Raw genomic sequence first — 23955 nt, forward strand, 5'->3', positions numbered from 1 at the left:
GGCAGCCACCCGGCTCAGCCGTTTCCATAGGAAAACCCCCACCCCTTGTAGTAAGAAAATTGGTTGTTCAAGTTATTTTATTTCTAGTTAATTCTAGTACAATTCATTTGCCTACGTGTTAAGCATGATAGAAATATTGTGAGTATGAATTATATTGAATGCTAATGTTTTTCTTGAGAGTATGTTAATCAATGCACTTACGAGGATTTAATAAGGAAACGGTAAGTGGTATTAAGCAGCCTAAAGGTATGTGTTAACCCTGCCTTTTGTTTCAATTTCATTTCAAGTGGATTATTATATATTGATTCACGATCCAACGTTGAGCTGGAGTATCTTCACAAGTGCTCCCATAAGACAAGAAAAGGCGTACGGGTAAATTAAGAACAATTTAACGTGAAGCGCACTCGGATTGGCTAAGGCGGTTCTTTTAGCTCTTTCTTGTTTATAAATTTATTAATTTAAATTGTTTTGTAATAATTTAGTATTTCTTTATTGTCTTTAATTAATAATGAATCCATTAGTTAGAAACTATGACATGGATTAGCGTCAATTGGGAAAGACTGATCTGGGGTATGAGATTTGTTTCGGGGCGCTGCAACTACTTGATTTAAGTGGCATTTGTCGAGATGGTTAAGTAGTCGGTGCCACGAATCAATATCTTTAGTAGTTGGGTTTATGGCTGAGGTTTTAATATAATAAATGGAAGTGTATTATTTGATTTTCAGGTTAGGTCAAGTTGTAGATTTATGAAATGTTAGAAATACAGAGGAGACCCTGTCGAATTTTTTATTTTATTTTTTTTAGAACACAATGTTCAGAGAGGGTTTTATATTTTAGTTATAGTTTGGACTCGTGTGAGTCAAACCCGCTCACGTCTTAGTTTATTAGATTGTTGAATATTCAGATTGAGCTCTTTTACCTGAATATTCAATTGTCTGAAAAATCGAGGCATGACAAATACCGATTAGGAAGATCTGATACTTGCGAAAACACACACCAAAGAACAAGACTATCATTAACATATATATTCAAGACAAACTTTAAATATCATGTTTCATCACTCATCACGTTGAAATTTACATGTATACAAAATATCTACTCACCTTTAGTGCGCTCCGAACCAGCTAGATCTCAGAATAAAACTCTTCCTTTTCTTCTTTCAGCAAGATCCCGTTTTTCTGTGTAAAACTCTCGTTGTGTTTTTCCCCCAGAAACTCTATTCTGTTTTCTTTCTGTTAAAAACAAAACCCTCGAAATAGGGAAGAAGGTTTATCCCATAAACCCACGTCTCCTATTTCCACTAACACTTATCCTATTTTATTTAATCTATTATCTATTAATATTATTATTAGGAAAATAAACGAATAAAAACACGGGGTGTTATAACATCCTACCAAATACGTGATGTGCACAAGACCTACATACAACGACCCCTCCAATATAGCTGCGCTCGACCCCAGATATATGGATACTCGTCACTAGGGCAGGGAATTGGGTCGGGTAGACCCGAATCTGACCCGACCCGATTACCGAATACATCGGGTTCAGGTGCATTTTCATATCCATTTATTTATTCGGGTCGGGGTCGGGGTCGGGTTCGGGTTCGGATATAATTTTTGGGCTCTTTTTAAAAAAAATTAGTGTTATCCGATCGGTTCGGTCGGGTTCGGTTGGGTTCGGATATTGTAAAACTATTCGGATTCGGATATAGCCATATCCGACCTGAACCCGACCTGATCCTTGCCCTACTCGTCATACTCGAAACCGACTCCGAGAACTCGACATACTCAAAGACTTGCACACATATCAGTATGAGCGACTCGTCACTCGGCTCCACCTAGTGATAACACCATCACCTAGCACTGTCATCATTACTACCATTATCCTTAAGCCTCATTCTCACCGTAAAACATAAACTATTACAGTCATTCACCATCATTACACCCTATGCCAGCTTAGACAAGCATGAACATCTATGGCTACTATCCACGTGCCTCTTGTGGAAGCATGTCATTTATCTCGACCGCATATCTATACTCATCGATCAGTGCACATGTCGCACCCGATGCACATTTTCAATGTCTATAAAAGCCACCCCCAAAAACTACGTGTGGCTTGATTCCAATCTGATTATTGATCCTAACTTGAGTTATTAACTCAAACTTCATTATCACTTTCAATACACAGACTGGATACGTAGGCATCTTCATCGATTCTCATAAAGAGTAGCCATTAACAACCAAAACCATCCCCTTTCTTTATCCTAACTTGAGAGCTAAGTCTTAACTTGATGTAATGTCCTAATAGTCCTTTAGGATAAATTTAGACATTTACAATGAGTCAAGCTTGGTCAAGCTTCTCTAGGTTCCACTCATTTAAACCAGCTTAGCTCAAACTCAAGATCAATTCTTACTAACAAATAACCGAGCTTAAGCGAGCCAGGCCCGGCCCTGAGCAGGTGTAATGTGGGCGACCGCACAGGGCCCCAATATACAAGGCCCAAAAAAATAATATTAGTAGAAATGGCCTATTTGGCAAATCACACACCCAAAGAACTAGAAATTTCACAAATCACAATAAGCAACAGAAATATCCCTTCATATTCTCTTTCCCCATTAATTTTCGTAAAAATAGGAAATAAGATATATAATAAATGAGCACTATAAAAAAAATAGATCTTCTCAACGACTAGATGTCTCTCTCAACGACTAGATACCTCATTAATTATTTGCCTCAATTACTCAAATACAAAAGAAAGAAACAAAAAAAAAAAAAAAAAACCCTCATTCACCATTTCACTTTCTGATCATCTAGTATCCTCTCATTCTCAAAATTTCTTTTTACAATTGTGGATTTGTATTAGTTTTCACTTTGATTATTCACCTAACTTTTGATTCTTCTTCAAGTTAGAGATTAAAATCAATTTTCCCTTTCTTAAATATTATTTTAATAACTCAATTTAATTCCAAAGTAATCTAGTCTAATTTAGTGTTGTATATATATTTTAATTGCAGACATTACAAATTGTCATGTGAATTGTGAAGTGTGCAGTGACTTCATCAAGGCAGACGCATACCACTATCGTTCATCTTCATTTAAGTATTAAGCATATCAGGAGACTTTTAAGTATACAAGAAAGACTAAATGGGCTAGCATTAATATCTATTGAAAATGAATTTTTAAAGAAAATTAACTTTGAAAGCTTTACAGCCAAAAATACGAGAAGGGAATATTTCGATAATCCATTTTGTGTTGATGGAAGAGTACTGGAAGAGGGCCACATTTTGATGTTTGCACAGGGCCATTGAAAACTCAGGAACAGCCCTGAAGCGAGCCAAAGATGATATGAGCTTGAGTGGTTCAAAACGGTGATCAGTAATTGGCCGTATGTGTACATTGTAACACATATAAGCAAGTTGTTTGATAGTTTAACAATGAAATACTAACTACTATTCTCGTAAGAAAAAGTTCAATTGGTTCTTCTTCATTTTTTGAAAAGGGGTTAATAGGGTTAGGCAGACCCTTACCTGTATTAGAATCTTAAGTATATCATTCTTCTTACATCATTTGTTACGAGTTCTGATAATCTAGAGTCTAGAGGTAGCCCATTACATACATATAGATCGTCAACAGAGTTTGGTAGATTGCTAGTTAGCCCGCGCTCTGGTTTACTTCTATGTAAACATGAGTGAAGATAACTTCTTGCAATCGTGAAGTCTCATATCTGATGGCTGCTACAGAATTACGACAATACCATGGAGATGCTTCTCGGCCTTTGAGTATTTGTATAGCTCCCAAAGAGTCTAAACAAACTACTACCTTGTGTAATCCTTGCTGCTGGCATAGTTTTAATCCCACTTCAATGACTTTAAGCTCCTGTACTAGTACTAATTTTTTATGACCTCCTCCTACATAGGTTAGAAGTACATTTACAAGATGATCAATGCCTATGCCTCCATAACCGACACTATTCTGCTTCACGGAACCGTCTGTGTTCAGTTTGGTGTAACCTGAGGGAGGTAGCTTCCATTTACACTGAATTGGAGTCTTCGTCTTGAATTTTACCTAAATGTCCAGTCTCGCCAGCAAGCTTCTAATCTCTGTAGTGTTCATGATCCTGTCTATCCTAATTCCCAAATAAACTTTCATTTCCTTGAGAATAGAACTGGCTACATATTTCCAACTGTTTGAGTAGTTTTTGAATCTTCTTCCATTCCTTTCTTTCCAAATGAAGTTCAATTGGTTCTTATAAGCTCTTTAACTTAAAAAACCAACTTAAAATCTAGGTTAAAAACCACCCGGGCCTAGGAGGGAGAAAAGTTCCTCAGTCGACAATGCCACAAAGCAGGGTGTGAATTAACGTAGGTAATAGTGAAAATTTGAAATACATGTGGGAAGAGCCCGATGGCATTATAAATGGAAGCTGATCGACCCTAGAGCGGTCTAGTTCGGGTTTGAATGAAGACATCGTTATAAGCAACTCCCTGGTGGGCGCCTGTAAAATCTTAACATATTTCTTGCTTACCTAGCAAGAGGGGGAAAAAACCTAAGATGAGCCGCTCCATAATTAAAAGTTAGAATCAACCAGTTTTCCTACAACCTAAATTCAAAATTTTGGCTGTATTACATCTCAACTAACGCAGTGAAAATTAAATCTATTCAAAGAAAATCAGTGGGAAATTAATAACTTGTTAGAGATCGAGTAACAGTGGATGGATTCAAACCAAAAAAAAAAAAAAAAATAACAGTGGATTCAAAATTCAACCAACACAAGTAGAAAATTAGGTGTTAGCATTTAGCAATTCAACCCATTGATGGAGTGAGCAGTTGCAAACTTGCAATTACAATAAGGATCTAATTTCGCAAGGCCCACGGACTCGCCTAAGGCCTAATTTCTCATTCACAGGCCCTTATAATGGCTTTTAAAATTGTAGACCCCCACTCCCCTCAAATTCGTTTTGTTATTTAATTGCGCTTTGACTCCAGCTTGACAAATGAGTTACTTAACATTCAAATGAAATGGAACGAGCCACCAAGTGCACTGTCACACCCCAAATTTCCAGAAAAATTAAAACTGATATTCAATCATCTGGAAACACAGGGTGAAACAAAACCCACTAACATATTATCAACTCTGATATTTAAAATCGAGATCAAATTAAAACCGAAAAGAACAACGCTTCATTTACAAATAAAATTTTTACTAACCAACTCTATTACCTTTGTTTCAATTCAAAACCATACACTTTCGAAAAACTTAAACCCAAGACTCCAAGAGCAAAATCCAAGTCACGTGTCTTCATCCATTCTCCACCATCTATGTTCCCCAAGAACACACCCACGCCAAAACAAAGCAAACATGGGTTGAAGAAATTGAATTTCTTTGGTATGAAATTAGACTAACAACAAAATATATATATAATAATCTTTCAAATGAATAATATAACATTACAAACAATTTCAACTTGGAAGACAATATAGTTCCGTTTTCCAAAAAGCGGTGTAGTTTCTTCCCAAGTAAGATTTCACCCCCAACATACAAATTCCAAGAATCTCATATAATATTACTCGTCATTCCCACTTTCCAAAATAACTCACAATACAATACCACTTTACATTTCATTTATTAACTGCACATATGATAACCTAATTAAATATGAGTTTGGTATACCTTACCTTTAAGCCAACACGCGTGTTAGCCTTAGGGTAGGATATTTACGTCCCTCTGAAAAGATTAATAGATCCTACCCTCCTCCTGCAAAACGAGTTAGACATCACAATAAATTGATTTATCTCGGCCGGTCAAAATTCTATTCATGACCCAACCTCATTTAAGACATTGAAGTCTAATTGATATAACCCGGTTAGTCCAGGTATCTTTGAGGAATACCACTTATCATAATACCTATATCAATGATAGTCATTCATATGACATCATTACGTCATAAAGTTTTTCTCGTGCATAACCATAGATCTCGGACTATCACAAGTCATTAATATTTTCGTAATAACATATCAAGTTATAGTCATTTCACAGTCACATAGAAATTACAATCATTTACTAATATTATTCACCGTCACACTTCATATCCATAACATCACACAATTCATATACTTTTACTTTAGTATCACTCGTCTACTTATGAGAACGAGGAAAAGTCACAACCAAGGAGTACATTCATCCCTTGTGAGTATCAACTCATACAAACCACGTAAACATTTATCATAAGAAATCATATACATCATATGCAATAACTCCATCACACGTAAAATCAATATTTTACTTTGCTTATTACTTATCTCGTTGACTCATTTATTCAAAGACACGCATTTTAGTTCCTACTCCACGATTTGCACTACACACATTTGCCAAATCACACATATCCGTATGCCTTCACTCACACCGAAAGTACCACTACAAGACATAAAATCAAGGGATATCGCCTCCAGAAACATACTTTCATCTTGTAAACTCGTAACTTGTGAGTCACAGCATCTCTGGGCTTTCCATACACAATCCACAAAGCCTCTTTGGGCATAACAAATATCGGGGTCATTCATGGCACATCTAATGAATACCTTGGGTCATTCCCGCCACATTCAAGGAATACCCATCATAACACTAACGGGCCATTCATGGCACATTCAATGAATGCCCCGAGTCATTCCCGCCACATTCAAGGAATACCCAAACCTACATTCCCGTACATTCGAGGAATACGACTAACCCGCAAGGCGAATACCTTAGTTCCTCTTAGTAGGGGCATCCCAAACGATTGGGTCATTCATGGCACATTCAATGAATACCCTGTCATTCATGGCACATTCAATGAATACCCATCTATCACATGACATCACAAGTCATAAACATTTCTTTTCATTACCAAATCCCCGAAGTGGAGAGTTCTAAAGATGTGGGCGACACATTAAAACATTATTATCACTTATAATTATACTAGCATTACTCATGTCAAAATAGACCACACATGCAAAGAGTCACTTTCACTGGCGTCAAAGCAAATCAAGCACTTAAATATCATTAAATGTAAACGGACTTATAATCAAACAAATACAATTTTATAACCATACTCATATATACAATATCGTAAACAAATAGTTCATTAGCCCAAATTCAAGTCCACACACACTAATGTCTAAAACATATCCACATATACTAAAGTCTATATTCATATACAACTTCTATCTCCCACATATATATTTATGTAGTCTCAAAACAACAAGTAATTTCTAACATAATCACATAGTTATCACACAAAACTAATATATATATTATAGATATAGTGTAGTGGTGGCGACTTTTGCTCAAAGTTTTCACGTATCCAAATCTTTCAAGATTGGAATCAAGCCCTCGTGAGTTCTTATCACCACATAATCAATGCTAAGGTTTTTCCTACATTCATCCAAATGACATGTAACTTAATTATTTAGAAACTAAGGTATTTAGATATACTTTTCATGTAGAACTCGAAGTCCCAACCTTAGCCCATCTAAAAGAAAAACTTAGGTCGAAAAACGGTAAAAATCCTAATATTCAAAGAAACTAGATTTCCGACGGGACTATCTTCCTGACACAACGCTTTCCACAGTGTCCAAATGCATCAAGGCTTTTATGCTTAAAAAGCTAACACACATAACTTACTTTCTTATGTTTTACAAAAATACCCAATCATCAAGGTCAAATCTTTCTTAGATAATGACAACCAAAGTTATACAAGCTTTCCCAAAGATTTTATTACTATATGTGTCCATATAATATACACATAAAACGTAGTATTAATTAAACAATCCATCCCACAATCAAAGCCCAATATGCTTTTACACACTACTCACGCGTCAAAAATCTAAATTAGATAATTTACCAACCAAGTTATACAATATCCGAATTTTATTACTATATATATATCCATATAAACAAACATATGAAAAAATCTGGAAAAGTCAACATTCACAGGTCAACGGTCAAAGTCAATCGTCACAAAAAATCAAAGTCAAAGGTCAAAGGTCAACACCTCATGGTCAAGGTCAAACTCAACATGTCATGGTCAAAGTCAAACTGTCCTAGTCAAAGTCAAACCCACAAAGTCAAAGTCAAAGGTGAAAGTCAACCGTCCATGGTCAAAGGTCAAAGTCAACGGTCGATGGTCAAAGTCAAACCGTCTAGTCAAAGTCAAACCGGCGTTTGAGGGTGTTTGTTTGATTCATAGCCATGGTTCATCTCAGGTGCATGGTTCACCTCGCGCTCGGACTAAGGTAATGGTTCTAAAACCGCCAAGCCCAAACCTTAACCCTGAAGTCTAAAAGTCCACTTATTTATTCTACCACCGACCCAATTGATCTATATTAAATTATATGGACCGCCCAAGCAATATTAAAACGGGCCCAAAACGCTTAAGTGGTTCGGTCCAAAATACAAATGAAACGGGCCACAGACTAATATTAGAACCGGTCCCAAAACTTACTTAAACTGGGCCCAAACTAAACTTAATTACACCTGGTCCAAAGATTACAAAACAAATGAAAAGGGCCCAACCACTTAAGTTAGATTTCGCCCACATAAAACTAAATCGAAATTTCGCCAACCACCATCAAATTTCGCCCAAAGAACTAATCTAAACCGGTCCAAAACTTAGTGGAACCGGGTCCACCTAACAACTTAAAACAAATCGGGCCCAACCAAAACCAAACCCATTGGCTTTGGCCCAAGCCCAAATCGGTGAACAGTTCACCTTCTTCCTCAAGCAGTTCTCCACCACCACCAAAATCCGGCCACCACAACCTCCAATCGGCCACCCAATTCAACCCATCGGTTTTGCTCCTCATAGAAACCCTACCACTTTAATGAAAACGAAATCCCCCAATGTTAGTAAATCCAAACTCTTCTCAACCTAGATCTAAAATTTTCGGTCAAATGAGTTTTGGGAGCTTCCAAACCCCATACAACATTCCAACATCAAACAAACATCAAATCCAAACAAAAGCAGTTCAAACGATTTTTTAAAACGATAACCCCAAGTTCCAAAAATGGCGGTATCGCCATTAACGATTTTCTTAGAGAGCCAAATTTACTAGAAATGTACTCTCTCCTCAAGCCCGGCCCATCATCATACATCAACAACCAATTTATACTAGCTTCGACCGCACCCATGACAACCTCCAAACTCACAACCGGCCGACGCCATTAACGCCTCTTCCAACAACCTCACCCAAACAACAATAATACAACATCAACCTAACCCCGACATCAATCCACAAATCGTTGGGTTTTGATCCCCATTAACAACCAAATCCACATGAAATCAATAAGAGTGCAAACAGAGGAAACAAGGAAAAAAATGACGAATTCTCATTTGGGCTTAAATCGCCCTTATCGCCCATAGAGCATGGGCGCCTCAATCTAAATTTTTCGAGTTTCAACAGATTTTAATCGGTGTTACTAACGACAGTTTACCAATGACGAAACGAATATTAATACGGAATAATTAACCTATTTCGCGAGATAGAAACTAATCTACTCACCAGATGAACAAACTCGACGAATCCTCCTAGCCCGATTCAAGGCTCAATGCTCCAAAGAAACCAAACTTCCATTTTTTTTTAATATATTATATTATCTTCGAACCTATTTTAGAAAAAATGTTTATATATTTGTCCAAACCAAGCCCAACAACTTCGGGTCCAAAACCGTGCCCATGTATCCCGAGTCCAATCCGGAATTTTTTTAAAATAAACAATTAAATTAATTAATTAAATAGAAAAATACGTATAAAAACACGGGGTGTTATATGCACCATGAGATCTCGATTCAATAGCTTACATTGAAAATTGGACAACTATGACCGGGCAGCAAGATTGGAGTGACTGAGTAACCCGACTAGCAACTGAAGTATATTCATATATTCAGTAATTTCTATGTGTCGGAGATGATCATGTGCACAGTGTTTTTCTGACTCAATGAAGTACACGTTCTTGACAAAGATTGCAAAAATGGTGCTCTCCCATGCAGGGCAGAAAATATTTAGAACTCTATTTTTTTTGTGATACATATCACTGATATCTGGCAAAAATGTATCATTGATATGTTGAGGAATGGCAAAAATTAAAAGAAATCAGAAATCGGGTTGGATATTTATGGAAAAAAAAAAAATCGATATTGCACATTTGCACTACGCCAACCTATTCTCATTATACGCATTTCGTTGGCGCTTCGATCATAAATGTTACAGTGCCAAAGAAACATCGTTCTGATTTTTTTTATGCATCAATCCTGAATTCCTGATAAATGGAGGTCCTTAGCAGACATGGTGCAACTTGGCAGCCCATACCGAGCCCAATACTAAATTTGGCCCGAGGTGTATAATGTTGGAAAATTTTAAGATTTGGTTGTGTTAACACTTGGGTTGGTGGAGGTGGAGGAACCGTAAGGGACCATAAAGGAGGAGATGTACTACTAGCATTTACGACTGCTGGAGGCATGAAGGCTAAAGGAGGAGATGTATAATGAAATCAGTTATGTTTCAGGAGCTAAAGGCTATTTACATGGGGTTACAAAGGTGCCTCTTCATATACCAGATGAGAGTCTTAGTAGCTTCTGATTTTTTAATGGCCATAAAAGTGCTTCAGAGACAAGAAAAGCCACCATGGTATTGTGCAGAGATTGCGGCAGCAATTTTGGAGATGGTAGGAAGGTTTAACCAAATAGTGTTCACTCATGTGTTTAGGGAAGCCAATAGGGCAGCCGATCGATCATCTAGCTTCCTCGGCTACTGAAGATGTAACTGAGTATTTTGTCCCTCCCTTAAGTCAGAAGCGTATGAAACTTATTGAGGAGGACAAAAATAGAGAAATTTTCTTAAGATATTAATACAGAGGTCAGCCATAACCTCAAAACTTAATAAAAAAAAAAAACTTGGGTGACGTTAGTTTCATCCCCAAATTTGAAATGTCTACGTGGCAACCTACAAAACCATAACATTGCCAATATCAACCAAAAAATCATGACATGACTATAAAATTGAAAAATTAGAAAACCAAAACAAATGTGATGACATGTCAACATTTGACATTTGAGGATGAAACTAACTGTCCACATAAGCATGCCGTTAGAGAAATTGGACGGAATGTATCAATTGAAACCAAATAAAAATACGTTGTAGTTTTTTAATAAAAAAAAAAAAGCACTTTGTATTTTTTGAAACTAAAACCGAAGTATATTTTTTGGTCGTTAACCCTATAATATATGGTTGTTTTTCACTTTTCCTTCTCTAACCACATTATGCATCCATATCAAATTGTCTATCTTTTTTAAGGGATTTAGAATTAAAGGTTTGATTTATTTATTTTGTTTCCTCTTTGTATCTTCTCTTCTATAGTTCTATCATTTTCGTTATGTTCTTTAAAGTTTAAGAATATGAAATTTCTTATCATTGGTGCTCCTTGCAGAAATCTTGAATCTAATACGACAATATATGTTGAATCCTCGCAGCATTGTGTAGTGAGAGGAATGAGCTACAACAGCAATCTAAATCAAGCTGCACACTGTAGAAAGAAAATGTGATTGCCGGTGCTGCAAAGAAATAAGGTAATGACTAAAATTTGCACGTGTGCGTCTTAACAAAAGCAGCACAATCTTCACAATGCATTCATGTGCACTATCCAACTAGAGCAATGACGTGCTTGATGGCAATGTTGCTTGCGTAGCTGCTCGCTGAAAATTATTTTAATTCATTAAGAAATACATGGTGTTTGAATGACATAGCTATTATTCATCCTGTCTAGAGCTTTGTATTGTGGTGGATCAATCATCGTCATGGTAACCAATTAGTGGACCCATATTCATTCTTTTAAATTTTAATCACTAACTGGGCATTGGACCAGTTCGCATTTGTCTTACTTTAGATCTAGAATAGGAGTGCACATGCACTCCTTGTTTATTAGCTAAATCACAAAATAAATAACAGTCTATGGAGTATTTGAAAAGTTGAAACTTGAAAATGGTTTTTAAGTTGGCCTCAACCAACCTTAAGTCTCCCACGCTCAATCAGTGGGACTTCTCTACGTGTATATGTATATATACATAAAATTCTGCTAAAAAAATGTACATAAAAACTCTGCTCAAGATACTAGCTGAAGCTCAAGAATAAAGTATATAACTAAAGGATTCAGGATATTCGCCACTCTTGAAAATTTTAACACCGATTTTTTGCGTTCCTGAAATGAAAGCGTAGAAGCAAACAGGAACACCTGAAATGAAATCCGTTCGAAAGTGGTGTGGTTGGCCTAATTAGACGCTAGTTCAGAGTTTTTATTAGTCAACCCTCGGCCGAACCATTATAAAATCCAAACTTTGTGACTATAGCAAGAGCAATATTATAGGTGACTAAAAGATCATAGAGTAGGTTCCTTAAACCGTAGATTAGATCGAACCTTAATCAAATGACTAGATTGTATTGAAAACATGCATATACTATATTGATTTCATGAGCATATGATTCAATTCCCAAAACTTCATTGAATACTTAGAAACCAAGCGTGTACATTTGTTCTAAAACCATAAAATAAGGATCAGATTTTCAGAGCTTCCATTACCATCACAAGATTAAAATACACACAGCAAGCAAACAAGAATTCAAACATAATTGCTAATATTATTTATATGAACCTAACAGCTAGCTATAGGTATGACTTAACTTCCAGGCGTCTTTAAAAATCAGAACAGTACAAGAAAGCAAACATAAGACATCAGTACCCAAGTGCGGCGTTCGGCGGAAATATATGTTATAGAATCACAAAATTCAAAGACTAAATTATTTAATACAAACTATGAAGTATGAGCAACTAAAACTCGTGAAAAAATAATACCTCCATGTTCAATTTTTCATTTACAAATGCTCCCTTAAAACCCTACAGAGAGACCTTCTATGTTCCCTATCAAATACCTTATAAGGCCCTGAATGTTCCTTAACATTATCCGTGTGAGCCCTTAGTAGTCCAAGAATTTTCTTCTATCAATCATTTCTATTTGTTGTTGTTATGGCTTCTGGTACTGGCTCTCCTTGTGGCGCATGTAAGTTTCTTAGGAGAAAATGTGCTTCAGATTGTATATTTGCACCATACTTTTGTTCGGAACAGGGTCCTGCTAGATTTGCTGCTATTCATAAGGTGTTTGGTGCTAGTAATGTTTCAAAACTGTTGTTGCATGTGCCAATTCCTGATAGATGTGAAGCAGTGGTAACAATTGCATATGAAGCTCAAGCTAGGATAAGAGATCCTGTTTATGGTTGTGTAGCACATATATTTGCTCTGCAACAGCAGGTAATACTGACTCTCCTTTTCCATATTTCCAAAATCAACCTATTGCATTCTAGTCATTTGGATTTCATACGCTACTCCAGTCTCCAACAGCCTTTCATTCTGTGTGGAGGGGCACAATGCATTGGAAGGATTATGTTACCAACTTTAGACTTAAGAGCTTTCATGCCTTTTAATTGTATTTAGAAGATTTATAGTGTTTGAGCCTTAGATATAGGGCATGTATCTTTGTACAACACAAGTGATAGCAAATTTATACATAGTGTTCTGACAAAAAGTCATTTGCACAAGCATCAAATTGTTTGATTATTATCAAAGTTATTGGATCTAATTACATTTGGTTAATCATTGGCAGGTAGGATACTTGCAAAGCCAACTGATGCAAGTGAAGGCTCAATTGTCCAACAACCTTGTTGAAGCACAGTCTCTAGGGAATCATCAATATTGGGCAGGAAACCTTGTCGGTGGGACTCAAAATCTGCTTTATCCAACATACATGCAATCTATATCTCCTCAGAGCTCCCTCGACTCTGTCGATAACAGTAATGATCGGGAATCTGCAATGCAAGACATGCAGATCAGGGAGGATATTTCGTTTCAGCCCTGTACTAGAAGAAGATTGACACAAAATGACTTGGGTGAGCTTCAAGCTATGGCTCTTAGGATGATGAGAGATTGATCTTTTTCTCTGATAAATATTATATCCCACCATGTATATACAAAGAAGAACTTCAAATAAGTTGGTAATTAAGCCTATTGTAGGCATGCATCTTCCCTTCCTTGAGACACAAAATCAATGTGAAACTAGTTTAGTGCCTTTCTTTATTCCATCTCTGCGTCGATGTAGTCTAGTAGCTTTTATCTTTGTTACTTGAATCTAAAAGCAATGTAATGTTGCACATGGTACACCTTCAGCATTTAACTTAAAAGGAACCCCAAATGGTTTCTTCTGGCTTCTCTGTTGTCATCTAAGGTAGTGCCTCTATATTCGATTATTTCTTGAAGAGTACATTATGAATTTGAAAGGTATTCGATAACAATACTCATCAAATGGTGCAGTTAGCATGCATTGGCAGCACTGCTATGAATCTATGATATGTCAAATGGCAGCTTGGAAGCTGTGTTTCTTACTTTCAATGTAACCAATCTTTTTAAGATGGTTCTATAAAATGAAGAGTACTCCCCCTTGGTTGAGAAGAGTTGATTACGGTGATATATGTGACACAAAAACAGGGAAACGTCACAGAGCCTGAAGCCCTGAACACAAAAACATAACGGGCCACTTCATTATGTGTTACTTTGGTTTACCTAACATGCATAAACACTCTTCCTATAATAATACGTAGACGTGTAACCATGTAAGCTATTAGCTAGACAAAATGTTCCCTTGATAGTAACCGCAATACACTATCAAGTAGTTAGAAGGTACTGCAACCTTCCTCCAATAAATTCCGAGTCCAACCATGCTGCATGTGAGGGAGTAATAGGTTTCCCCAGGGTATCAGCTGTTACGTATATGGGCCACGCCCCAACCATTTCAAGAGCGAACTGCCCAGGAAACCAGTTCTATTGTTTTACAACCACTTGCAAATCCGAAATTAGAGAAAAATATTCAAAACCTCACAACTTACACAAAGGAAGAAGAAATCTAGAAGCAATGGTCAAGCACCAGGAGTAACATGCACGTCAGCTCGCTCAGCAGGAACAGTACTGGTAGACGGAGCGTTACTAGCATCTCTAGGTACGACAAACACACTTGTACCTAGAGCCTCACGTTCACGCTCTTCTTTCAATTGAACGTACGTCTCCTCCAGCAACACATAATCTTGGCACACTCAGTCATATGCACACTGAGCCTTTCGGGCAACCGACTTGCAGTGCTTGGCGTACTCAATTATTACACCCAGTCTTTCCTGCAAGTCAAGCATCGAACTGACCATCGACGACCTCCCAGATACAACGTCCTGGTGCATTTTCCTCAAATCCTCCAGTTCCTTCTTGTTAGCCTCTCGAGCGAGCTGCAAGCTCAACAGTTCCTTCTTTATCTGGCCCACATCGTTTTCCTCAGCTTCCATAGATTGGGCCGTGTGCTTCAATTTATGATATCCAACAATAAACTACAAATAAGAACGTCAATGTTACTCTCACCAATAAGACAGAAAGGGACCAGAGAAGATTAAAAGTTTACCAAACAGCAAGCTATATCCATGGTCTCCAAAGTCTTGTCCAAATCTTGGCCTTTCAACTCTTCCTTATCACCTTCCAAGACAATCCCTTCCAAGAGACAATTAGTTATGGGTGCCGACCCAAAATTGCGATCGATCGTTTCCAATCGCGACGCTTCTTCCCCATCTTTCCAAAGATATAGATCGGTTTCGCTTCCCCGTGTCGCCACCACCCTCCCCAACAAACCAGTCTCAGAACTTTCTCCAGCAACAACTTTTTCCTTGCCCACCACACCACCGTGATGAGCGCTCAGGTCGACCCCACCCTTAGAATTCGGGCACCTGAACACCACACCTCCAGTTCGCTTGCGCAAACCAATATAAGAGCGACCCACAGTTTTGGATTGCTTATAGTGGCCCTTAAGTCAGAAGCGAAAGCCTTCCGCTTACCCAGAAGCCTACGACGTGGCAAGAAATCGATCTCATCCAAAACAAGGGGAGAGCCCTCCCTCACCCTACCCGTTGGAGAGACCAAAATTCCATCGTCACCACCATTTAGCCTAGCCATCCTACACTCCATTGACAACGCAATATTCAGCAAAATAAGCATACAAAACTTACATATCAGAAAAGAAGAGAAAGGAAAAGAAGTTGGAAACTAACTTGAAGCACCCTAGAACTTTGGTAAGAACTTTGGAAAATATCTTGAGGGAAATAATGAACCAGTACACCTAAACCTCTTACGAAAAGTTTTTTTTATGGTAAACCATTTCACTTTCCAAGACATACCATTAATACATCGAAATCTTAACCGACGTGCCGCATTACCCGGCCACCATCTTTTCAAATTCCACAACACAAGGTGGTTACTATTTCTGCTCACAAGCGTTTCGCCTCCTCACACATGCCAAACATGTGCTAAAGTCATCTCTCAGTAGAACGCTCTAACATGGAGAACGCTCTCTATGAGCAGGACGCTCACTCGAGCCCACAGGCTACATAGCCTTATCACTTCTCACTAGTTGAAGCCTACAACGCTAGATGCGACTCAGTGAAGAATGCTCTACCAGAGCAAGACGCTCACTCAAGCCCACAAGCTACATAGCCTTAGCACTTCTCACTAGTTGAAACCTACAACGCTAGATGCGACTCAGTGAAGAACGATCTACCAGAGCAAGACGCTCACTCGAGCTCAAAGGCTACATAGCCTAGACACTTCTTACCAGTTGGAACCTACAATGCTAGACAATTGCAACAACATCAGGCAAATTGCATTCAAGACATCAAGAAAAAGAGCAAGGAGAATAAACATGCATTTCATAAATGTAAAAGAACGAACTGCCTGAACAGGCTCAGGAAACCAGTTCATCTACTAACCAAGCTGCTGGGACATCCCAGAAAACCAACTCGGTTAGTAAGAATTCGTCATATAACGAACAACCCACACCCTCACATGTGCTAAACACGTGCTACCGTTCTCTCTCAGCAGATCGTTATTCCAGCTATAACGACCTACTGAGAGTTTTCAAAACAACCTCATGTCCTCGTTCTCATAGCTCGCTTCATAGTGACTCAACTTAGGCCAACATCTCATTCAACTCGCTCACCAGTAACCGATCTTACTTACTCATCTCGCCAAGTCGCATCTAGGTGGCTCATCTCGAATAGAGTATACAACCTGGCCTTAAAGCGATCTCCTCAGTGCTCACTCTCCCTCTCTCACAATGGCTGGTAACGTATGCCTTTATGACTGCCATCAAAACCGAAGCTTCAGGTGCACATCACAGTAAATGCCCTTAATTAAACTCGCCATCATGTCTCGCAGAGTGACCTGAAAATCTGGATCTGACCTAACGCGGGAGAGCAGGAAGCGCGGACACCTTGCCTATATAAAGAGAATAAGGAACTACGTCTGAGCTGATTCAAATTCTCCCAAGAGAGAGAACTTGATACGTAGGCAATTCGTCCATACGAACTCGGTCAATTCAATCCAATCATCCCAATCCTTTGGTCAAGCTTACATTTGTAAGGATTACCAAAAACATCATTTACACTGCACATTTAGAAATCTAATCCACTGTCTATCACTTTATTTGCAGAAGGTAATTCAACATAATTTGATAATGAGCATTGCAATGTAAGGATGTTTAGATAGACTAGTAAGATATCTGACTATTAATAAAAGCTAGCTACTTACATGCATCCACTGATTTTTAGTTAAAGTTGCAATTAGAAATGAAAATGAATAGAAAGGGAACTTGGCCAAAAAATAGTCTTGTGGATGGAGTAGCATATTTGTGTTTGAAACCTGACAAAAGCTTTGCAGCGCATTCACCCTTTTCCATCCTTTTAATAGTATTATCTCTAACAAAGTCAGTATGTAACATGATTTGGTGTATTATAAAGTTGGAAGAAAGCCTAAAAGAAACGGTTCTAAAAGAAGAACTGAAGAAAAAACATGAAGGTCCTGTGTCTCTTTCTATGCTCTGAAAGCCAACAAAAAATGGCCGTTCATCTATATCACGTGCGACCAATCAAAGCCCTTAATTTCTCTTTCCATCGACGGCTTGTTTTGTCTCAATGAGTAACGGCAGCTTCTTCTAAACATTGTTAAAACAAAAGAATAACTTTCTGTTTTTTAGACAAGTAACAAAATAATATCGGTTGTGGCAGAGTTTTAATAATTTTTTATAGCTCATGAGATGTGCTTCGTTAGGTAGATTCAAGCTAGTTAATTATTGACTGCTTATATTTCTGCTCATCAAAAAGGCCGGTATATAACCACTAACCAATAAATAAGATATCAGTTTGAGTGTTGCTTAATTTTACATTTGAATCAAGAAACTGATAAAAGTTAAATACTACAGATCCAAATTGGTTAGGAAGTTGTCGTGAATTCTTGACATGATGAGTAACTACTACAGACTAACGTCAATGCACCAAAACCAATAAGAACTCGGGAGTTAAAGTGTGCTCGGGCTGGAGCACTAGTACTAGGATGGCCAGGTACAGAGCCGACGACACGGGCCTAATTAAGGTATTGAGATTATGAAAGCGTTAATGTTGGAACGACGCTAGGTCCATCAGTCCATGGGTTGTGTGATTTGTGTCATAGGGGCAGTGATTTTGTGCCATGCATGGGTACCTTCTTCAGTGAGAACTCTAGCGTTAAGCAGTTAAGCATGTTTCACTAGGAGGAAGGAGTACTAGGAGTCTAGGATGTCTGGCATCCTGCAATGAAAAGACACATTGAATTATAATTTCGAGTTGAATTAGTAATATTTTCGTCACAGGGAAGCTCGTTTCCCTGGAAATGAAGCTCAAGTTTTTTCCTAAATGCATTTGTGTATAATCAATTAAATGGACACTGGAACTGCCCTTGGTTCCCTTAATTCTTGGCATATGCAGTATTCTAGAATCAAGCTTGTTGATGCCCATTTAATCATGAAGCTTCTTTGCAAGAACACGTACATAGCCCGGTAAGTTTTCTTCCTCTCTAGCTCTCTCAGATATGGGTCTTCCATCCTTCGTCAAGAAACTGAATTTTGTATATAAAAAATACACATACACGCACGTTCCCTCAGTTCCACAATTGACCATACATTTCTTTTCACGATTTACCAAGGTAAAGTGATCATGCTAATCCAAAGTCAGTCATTGACTAATCTCTTTGTGCCCGAATAGGCTACATGTCCATGCATGAAACATCAGTCCTCAATCAATCCATGGACAATTTTTTGTTTTCGAAAAACAAATTAAATGGAAAGAATTGTCTGCTGAGTGCCGTACAAGTCCAGCCTTCACTCTCTTTGTTCTTCTCTTTGTTGGGGGTGGGGGTGTCCTTGTTATCCAAAACCAACCAATTAATCGTCACTTGAGAAAAGTGTCTATACTAAAAACAAGAAATACAGTTTATGTATTAATTCGCAGTATAAGTACCTGTATAAATAACACCCTATAAGGTCCTACATTGTTCTCCTTTTCATAACATCAATTGATAGAAGATAATTTTAACAACGTTAATGTATTCGAGAATGTTAGTTTTGTCTATGGCACTTGAGTGTTGTATTGTACTCTCTGGCCTCTGGTGAGTGACAAGCAAAAATTTGAAAAGGATCATGGGGAATGCAGAGGATAACATGGAGGTATGTCTTTCAAATGCTTCATCGAATTAGAAGGCCTAATTAACTTATTTGATCAGCTAAGCTTAATGACTGCAACATTGACTGAAATATGAGTGCCAAGTGCTCCCTTTTGGCTCGTAATTACATGAAGATTCTTTTGCGCTATATGAAAGCTTAAACAAAATTCTTTTTAGGGATGATATGAATAATGAATTTCGCAGGTGCTGGCAAAATCAGTAAATTTTTTGGGTAATGATACTAGAAGTCTGGGGCTCGAACCCCACCAGCATCAAAGAATTACTGATCTCATTTAAAGTAGACTTACCAATCAAAAAATAAATAAAAATTAAAAATTAATGAATTTCTCACTATTAAGTCTCCCGGCCAAATGCTTCACAACTATTTGTTTGGTGTGCGCGGTAACGAACTATATATAGTTGCATATTTAGTTTCGCAACTAATTAATTGTTTGGTGTGATCGAATTAGACTTCCACCTTTAGTTACAGGAAAAAAAAATAGAAAACATAAAACCTTAAAGACTAAAAATTAAAGCCGATTTTAGCATAATGTAATATATTCTGATACAACTTCCCATTAATCTAAAAAAGGACAGGCTAGAACATTGTAATATTTCTGGCATTGGGATGCTCTTGTGTTCCCTTGAGTGGGTTCAGTGGAGGGTAAGTTAGTGGTTTGGATTAGTTGGTGAATTCTTCTCCATTTACAAGTTAGTGGAACAAGTTAACTCTTGTATCGAAGCAATGGTGATCAGAGACTGTTTTCACCGGATATACAAACATTAGATTGTGGTGTGTTCGAAAACATTTATGAATTGGGATTCCATATATACCTAAGAGATGAGTCGATCTCTATCAATTATATATCATGATCTTCATTGTGTTGTACACCTATGTATGTGTAATAAGTTTATTAAAATTAAAAAGAAAAGAAAATTGAAGGTTAATTATCATCAACCTTATGCTTATGTATATGTTGAAAAATCAAGCAAAAAAAAAAAAAGTATATGCTGAAAAATAGAGAATCAGTGAATTCATAAAAAAAAAACACCACGTGTCATGAATTAACTTCTAGCTCAATCGGTTGTGTACCGCTCTCTTCATGGGTTTGAATCCCACCAAATGTTGGTTGGGATTTCTTTCTTGTGTGATGGGTCTGGTGAGTTTTCAGACTAGTGACAAAAGTGTTGTTATGATAAGTGGACCAAGGAGCGAAACCAAATCTTTATGGACAAGATGGAGGCAGTTGGGTCTATTCAAAATGGTGCATTGGCGAGAGCCTTCAGGCTCAGGGCCTTCGATGTAACCGGTGTGGGTCTGCCTTAACCCTCTAAATATTTCAAACAAAAACTTCATAAATGAAGCATATATATATATATTTTAGTTGGACTCTCAACAAGGTGAATAAAGCATATATATATACTCTTAGTTGGACTCTCAACAAGGTTCTAAACATAATGAGACCTGATTTTCTGCTAATGTTTGCTTATGGGCACCTGCATCAAAGTTGTTTGGTTACTGCTTGATGAGAGACTAGCACCTGGAGGGAGCCCTCTAAATATTTTTTTATTAAAAACAAAAAAGCAAAAAAAAACTTCATGAATGAAGCATATATACTCTTAGTTGGACTCTCAACAAGTTTCCAAACATAATGAGACCTGATTTTCTACTAATTTTTGCTTATGGGCACCTGCATCAAAGTTGTTTGGTTACTGGTTGCAGAGAGAATAGCACCTGGAGGGAGGTGAACTTTGCTGCATATACAGCAGCAAATGTAGGAGTTAGACGTCGACAAACCACAACCAACCCTAATTTGTACTAAGGAAAACCCCCATGGCTCTATAAATTGGAGGTGCCTGACATGACCTATTATAGGTTTGATTGAGAGAAAAAGTAGAAGGACTATGTGTACTGAGCTTCTCTACCGATGTAAATGTAACTTTTACAGTAACATAAATTCCATCTTATCTACCCAAAAAAAAAAAATATATATATATATATATATATATATATATATATATATATATATATATATATATATTTGGTTAACTCCTAGCTAGCTAGCATTTGTTCTTTCTTGGCTAGTTTACACTGAGCTGAAACATAACTTATAAGAATTCTTTTGTTTATAAAGCATAACTTTTCACTTGCATCAAAATAGCATTCCCTTTGTTTGAAGTGATTTCATTCTTTATAAAATCCCTACTTGCGTGCAAAACAGAAGTGATAAGTAGGAGATAGATCTTTTTGCACCAAGCTTAACATGGATTTATTAAAGAAGGTAACAACGTTAGAGGTTATTAGACGACTAGGTACCTAGGTCTACACTGTCTTCATAACTAGTCCTTAGGTCTAAATTGAGGATCTATCTTCATTAAAGCCATACACCAAGTTTGATATATAATTACATACTTAATTAGTAATTAATTAAGAACAAAGCAGGATTTTCTGCCGAGTTATATATAATTATAAAGATTGCACTAATACTGATCTATTGCTAATAAACTGACTTCGTGAATACGGAAGTTTATCATAGAGTATATAATATAGCTAGGGTTGCAAATCTTAGTATAAGCAGTGCTCTAGGGGTTTCTAGGGTTCCTACTATACCTTCTTTGTGGCTGCAAAAGTGCATGTTCAACATATATAGAAAAGAACTACACTGCAAAACCAATGAAGCAGACCTCTATTGCTGATCATATCTTCTTCAGTGAGGCTCTACATATATACTAAATATTTTTCTCTACCATCTCATAAGTGCTGAATATAAGGAAAGGCCACTGATTGAAGATCCTCAGCGTCATGGAACCCCCATTTCCCTGTACTGTTTGTATGCATGTCAGGAGAAGCTATAGAAGGGTCCTCCAAACTGTTAAATAATGTGCAATTTTCTCCAGGCATGACTATATGGTGATACTCAAGCAAAGGATTTGGATCCATAAGCTCATTGACGTGGTATAAGGTTTCTGCGCTGTTGTTGGAATTCAGGTGCGGCTGTTGTGACCTCGAGTCCTGTGATGGAAAGAAACCCTGGACATCTTCTGATGAGTATGTGGAAATGTTTCCTTGAGAACTTGAACTAGTAGTACTACATCCATTGATAAGATTTTGCGATGCCTGAGCCTTGAGACAGGCTAGTTGTGCTTGTAGATTGACAACCTGCTCCAGTGAAGAAAAGAACATCACTGTACATGAAACCCTAAATCAATGAAATTAGTTTCATTTCAATCATTTATGCTGCTCATAAGAGGAACTAATTAAACCTGTTGTTGGAGGGCAAATATATGTGAAACGCAACCATATACGGGATCTTGGAGCCTGGCTAGAGCTTCATATGAGATTGTAACTGCAGCTTCACAGCGATCTGATAGCGGGAGGTGTGAGAGAAGCTTTGAAACATTGCTTGCACCGAAGACCTTGTGGATTGCTGCAAAGTGTGTTGCACCATCTTCATGACAGAAATATGGTGCAAAAACACAACCCCTTATACACTTCCTTCTCAAGAACTTACATGCTCCACATGGAGATCCAAATCCAGTCATTCTGACTACTAGATTTGGTGATTTGGCTACTTGCTCAGTGCAAGAACCAAGAACTTGTTTATTTATAAATTCATTTGTAAGGAAGAGGTGGATCATACTGTAATCAATAATTAATTCGTGTCGGTACCCTTAATGGGCTACACATATATATAATTGTTTTTCTATACATAACCCTACTTCATCTAATCTAATTCTTTTATAATCCCACGTTCGATCATATTGATTCATTCAAACTGCAGGTTTAAAGGGCAAACGCGAAGCTAAAATAAACCAAACCAATGCTTGAATTCTTAGCATATATATATACACTCAATCATTCATTTGATGCATTATCCTTCTTAATAATGTGATAACCGCAGTTACATATATCTAAGATTGAGCATGAACTTTTTTTTTTTTTGGATAGAAACATGTCTTATATTCATTATAGCATCAAAAATACAGTGCTACATTGCAAAAGATGTCCAGGCAGAAAGATTGAGTATAAACTGAACATTTCAAAAGGGTAATATAAACGCTAAGCAACAAAAGGTAGATGCCATGTTTCACACATGGCCAGTAATAAGGAACCACCACTTCATAGGTAGAATAACCTAACTCTAGCAGCTAGACTAGTGACAACTGATCGACAACAGAATGTTCACTGTTATGAGAGTATATAACCTCAATTACCTTGGTTAAATTTGTTATTTTGCTTATAATACCGACAAAACAACTAATTCCAGATTGAGACAGCTAAAGAACTATTAACTTTCCTTTGTTGATTAGTCACATCCC

At 37.4% G+C, this 23955-nt stretch overlaps 2 protein-coding genes across 2 annotated transcripts; one reads left to right on the forward strand and one right to left on the reverse strand.

Annotated features, from left to right (window-relative positions):
• The first annotated feature begins 12883 nt into the window (after positions 1-12883).
• On the forward strand, positions 12884-14157 carry LBD16 (lateral organ boundaries-domain 16). The gene is made up of 2 exons (XM_086559285.1): positions 12884-13332; positions 13685-14157. The coding sequence occupies exons 1-2, from the start codon at positions 13051-13053 to the stop codon at positions 14006-14008; spliced, it is 606 nt and encodes a 201-aa protein (XP_086415411.1). The 5' UTR covers positions 12884-13050; the 3' UTR covers positions 14009-14157.
• A 7993-nt stretch (positions 14158-22150) lies between these two features.
• On the reverse strand, positions 22151-23324 carry LOC147500147 (uncharacterized). Its single transcript, XM_086559287.1, has 2 exons — positions 22900-23324; positions 22151-22795 (listed from the first exon to the last, which is right to left on the reverse strand). Exons 1-2 carry the CDS (start codon positions 23272-23274, stop codon positions 22388-22390), a joined length of 783 nt encoding a protein of 260 aa, XP_086415413.1. The 5' UTR covers positions 23275-23324; the 3' UTR covers positions 22151-22387.
• Between the last annotated feature and the right edge of the window lie 631 nt (positions 23325-23955).

Source organism: Coptis chinensis, chromosome 5 (assembly GCF_015680905.1).
Source record: "Coptis chinensis isolate HL-2020 chromosome 5, ASM1568090v1, whole genome shotgun sequence".
Lineage (NCBI taxonomy): Eukaryota > Viridiplantae > Streptophyta > Magnoliopsida > Ranunculales > Ranunculaceae > Coptis > Coptis chinensis.

Excerpts from the sequence above, each read along its gene's own strand:
- LBD16 (XM_086559285.1), top strand. The coding sequence starts at position 13,051 with ATGGCTTCTGGTACTGGCTCTCCTTGTGGCGCATGTAAGTTTCTTAGG. Across the intron at positions 13,333-13,684 it reads TATTTGCTCTGCAACAGCAG|GTAGGATACTTGCAAAGCCA; the intron begins GTAATACTGACT and ends AATCATTGGCAG.
- LOC147500147 (XM_086559287.1), bottom strand. The coding sequence starts at position 23,274 with ATGATCCACCTCTTCCTTACAAATGAATTTATAAATAAACAAGTTCTT. Across the intron at positions 22,796-22,899 it reads TATTTGCCCTCCAACAACAG|GTTGTCAATCTACAAGCACA; the intron begins GTTTAATTAGTT and ends TCACTGGAGCAG.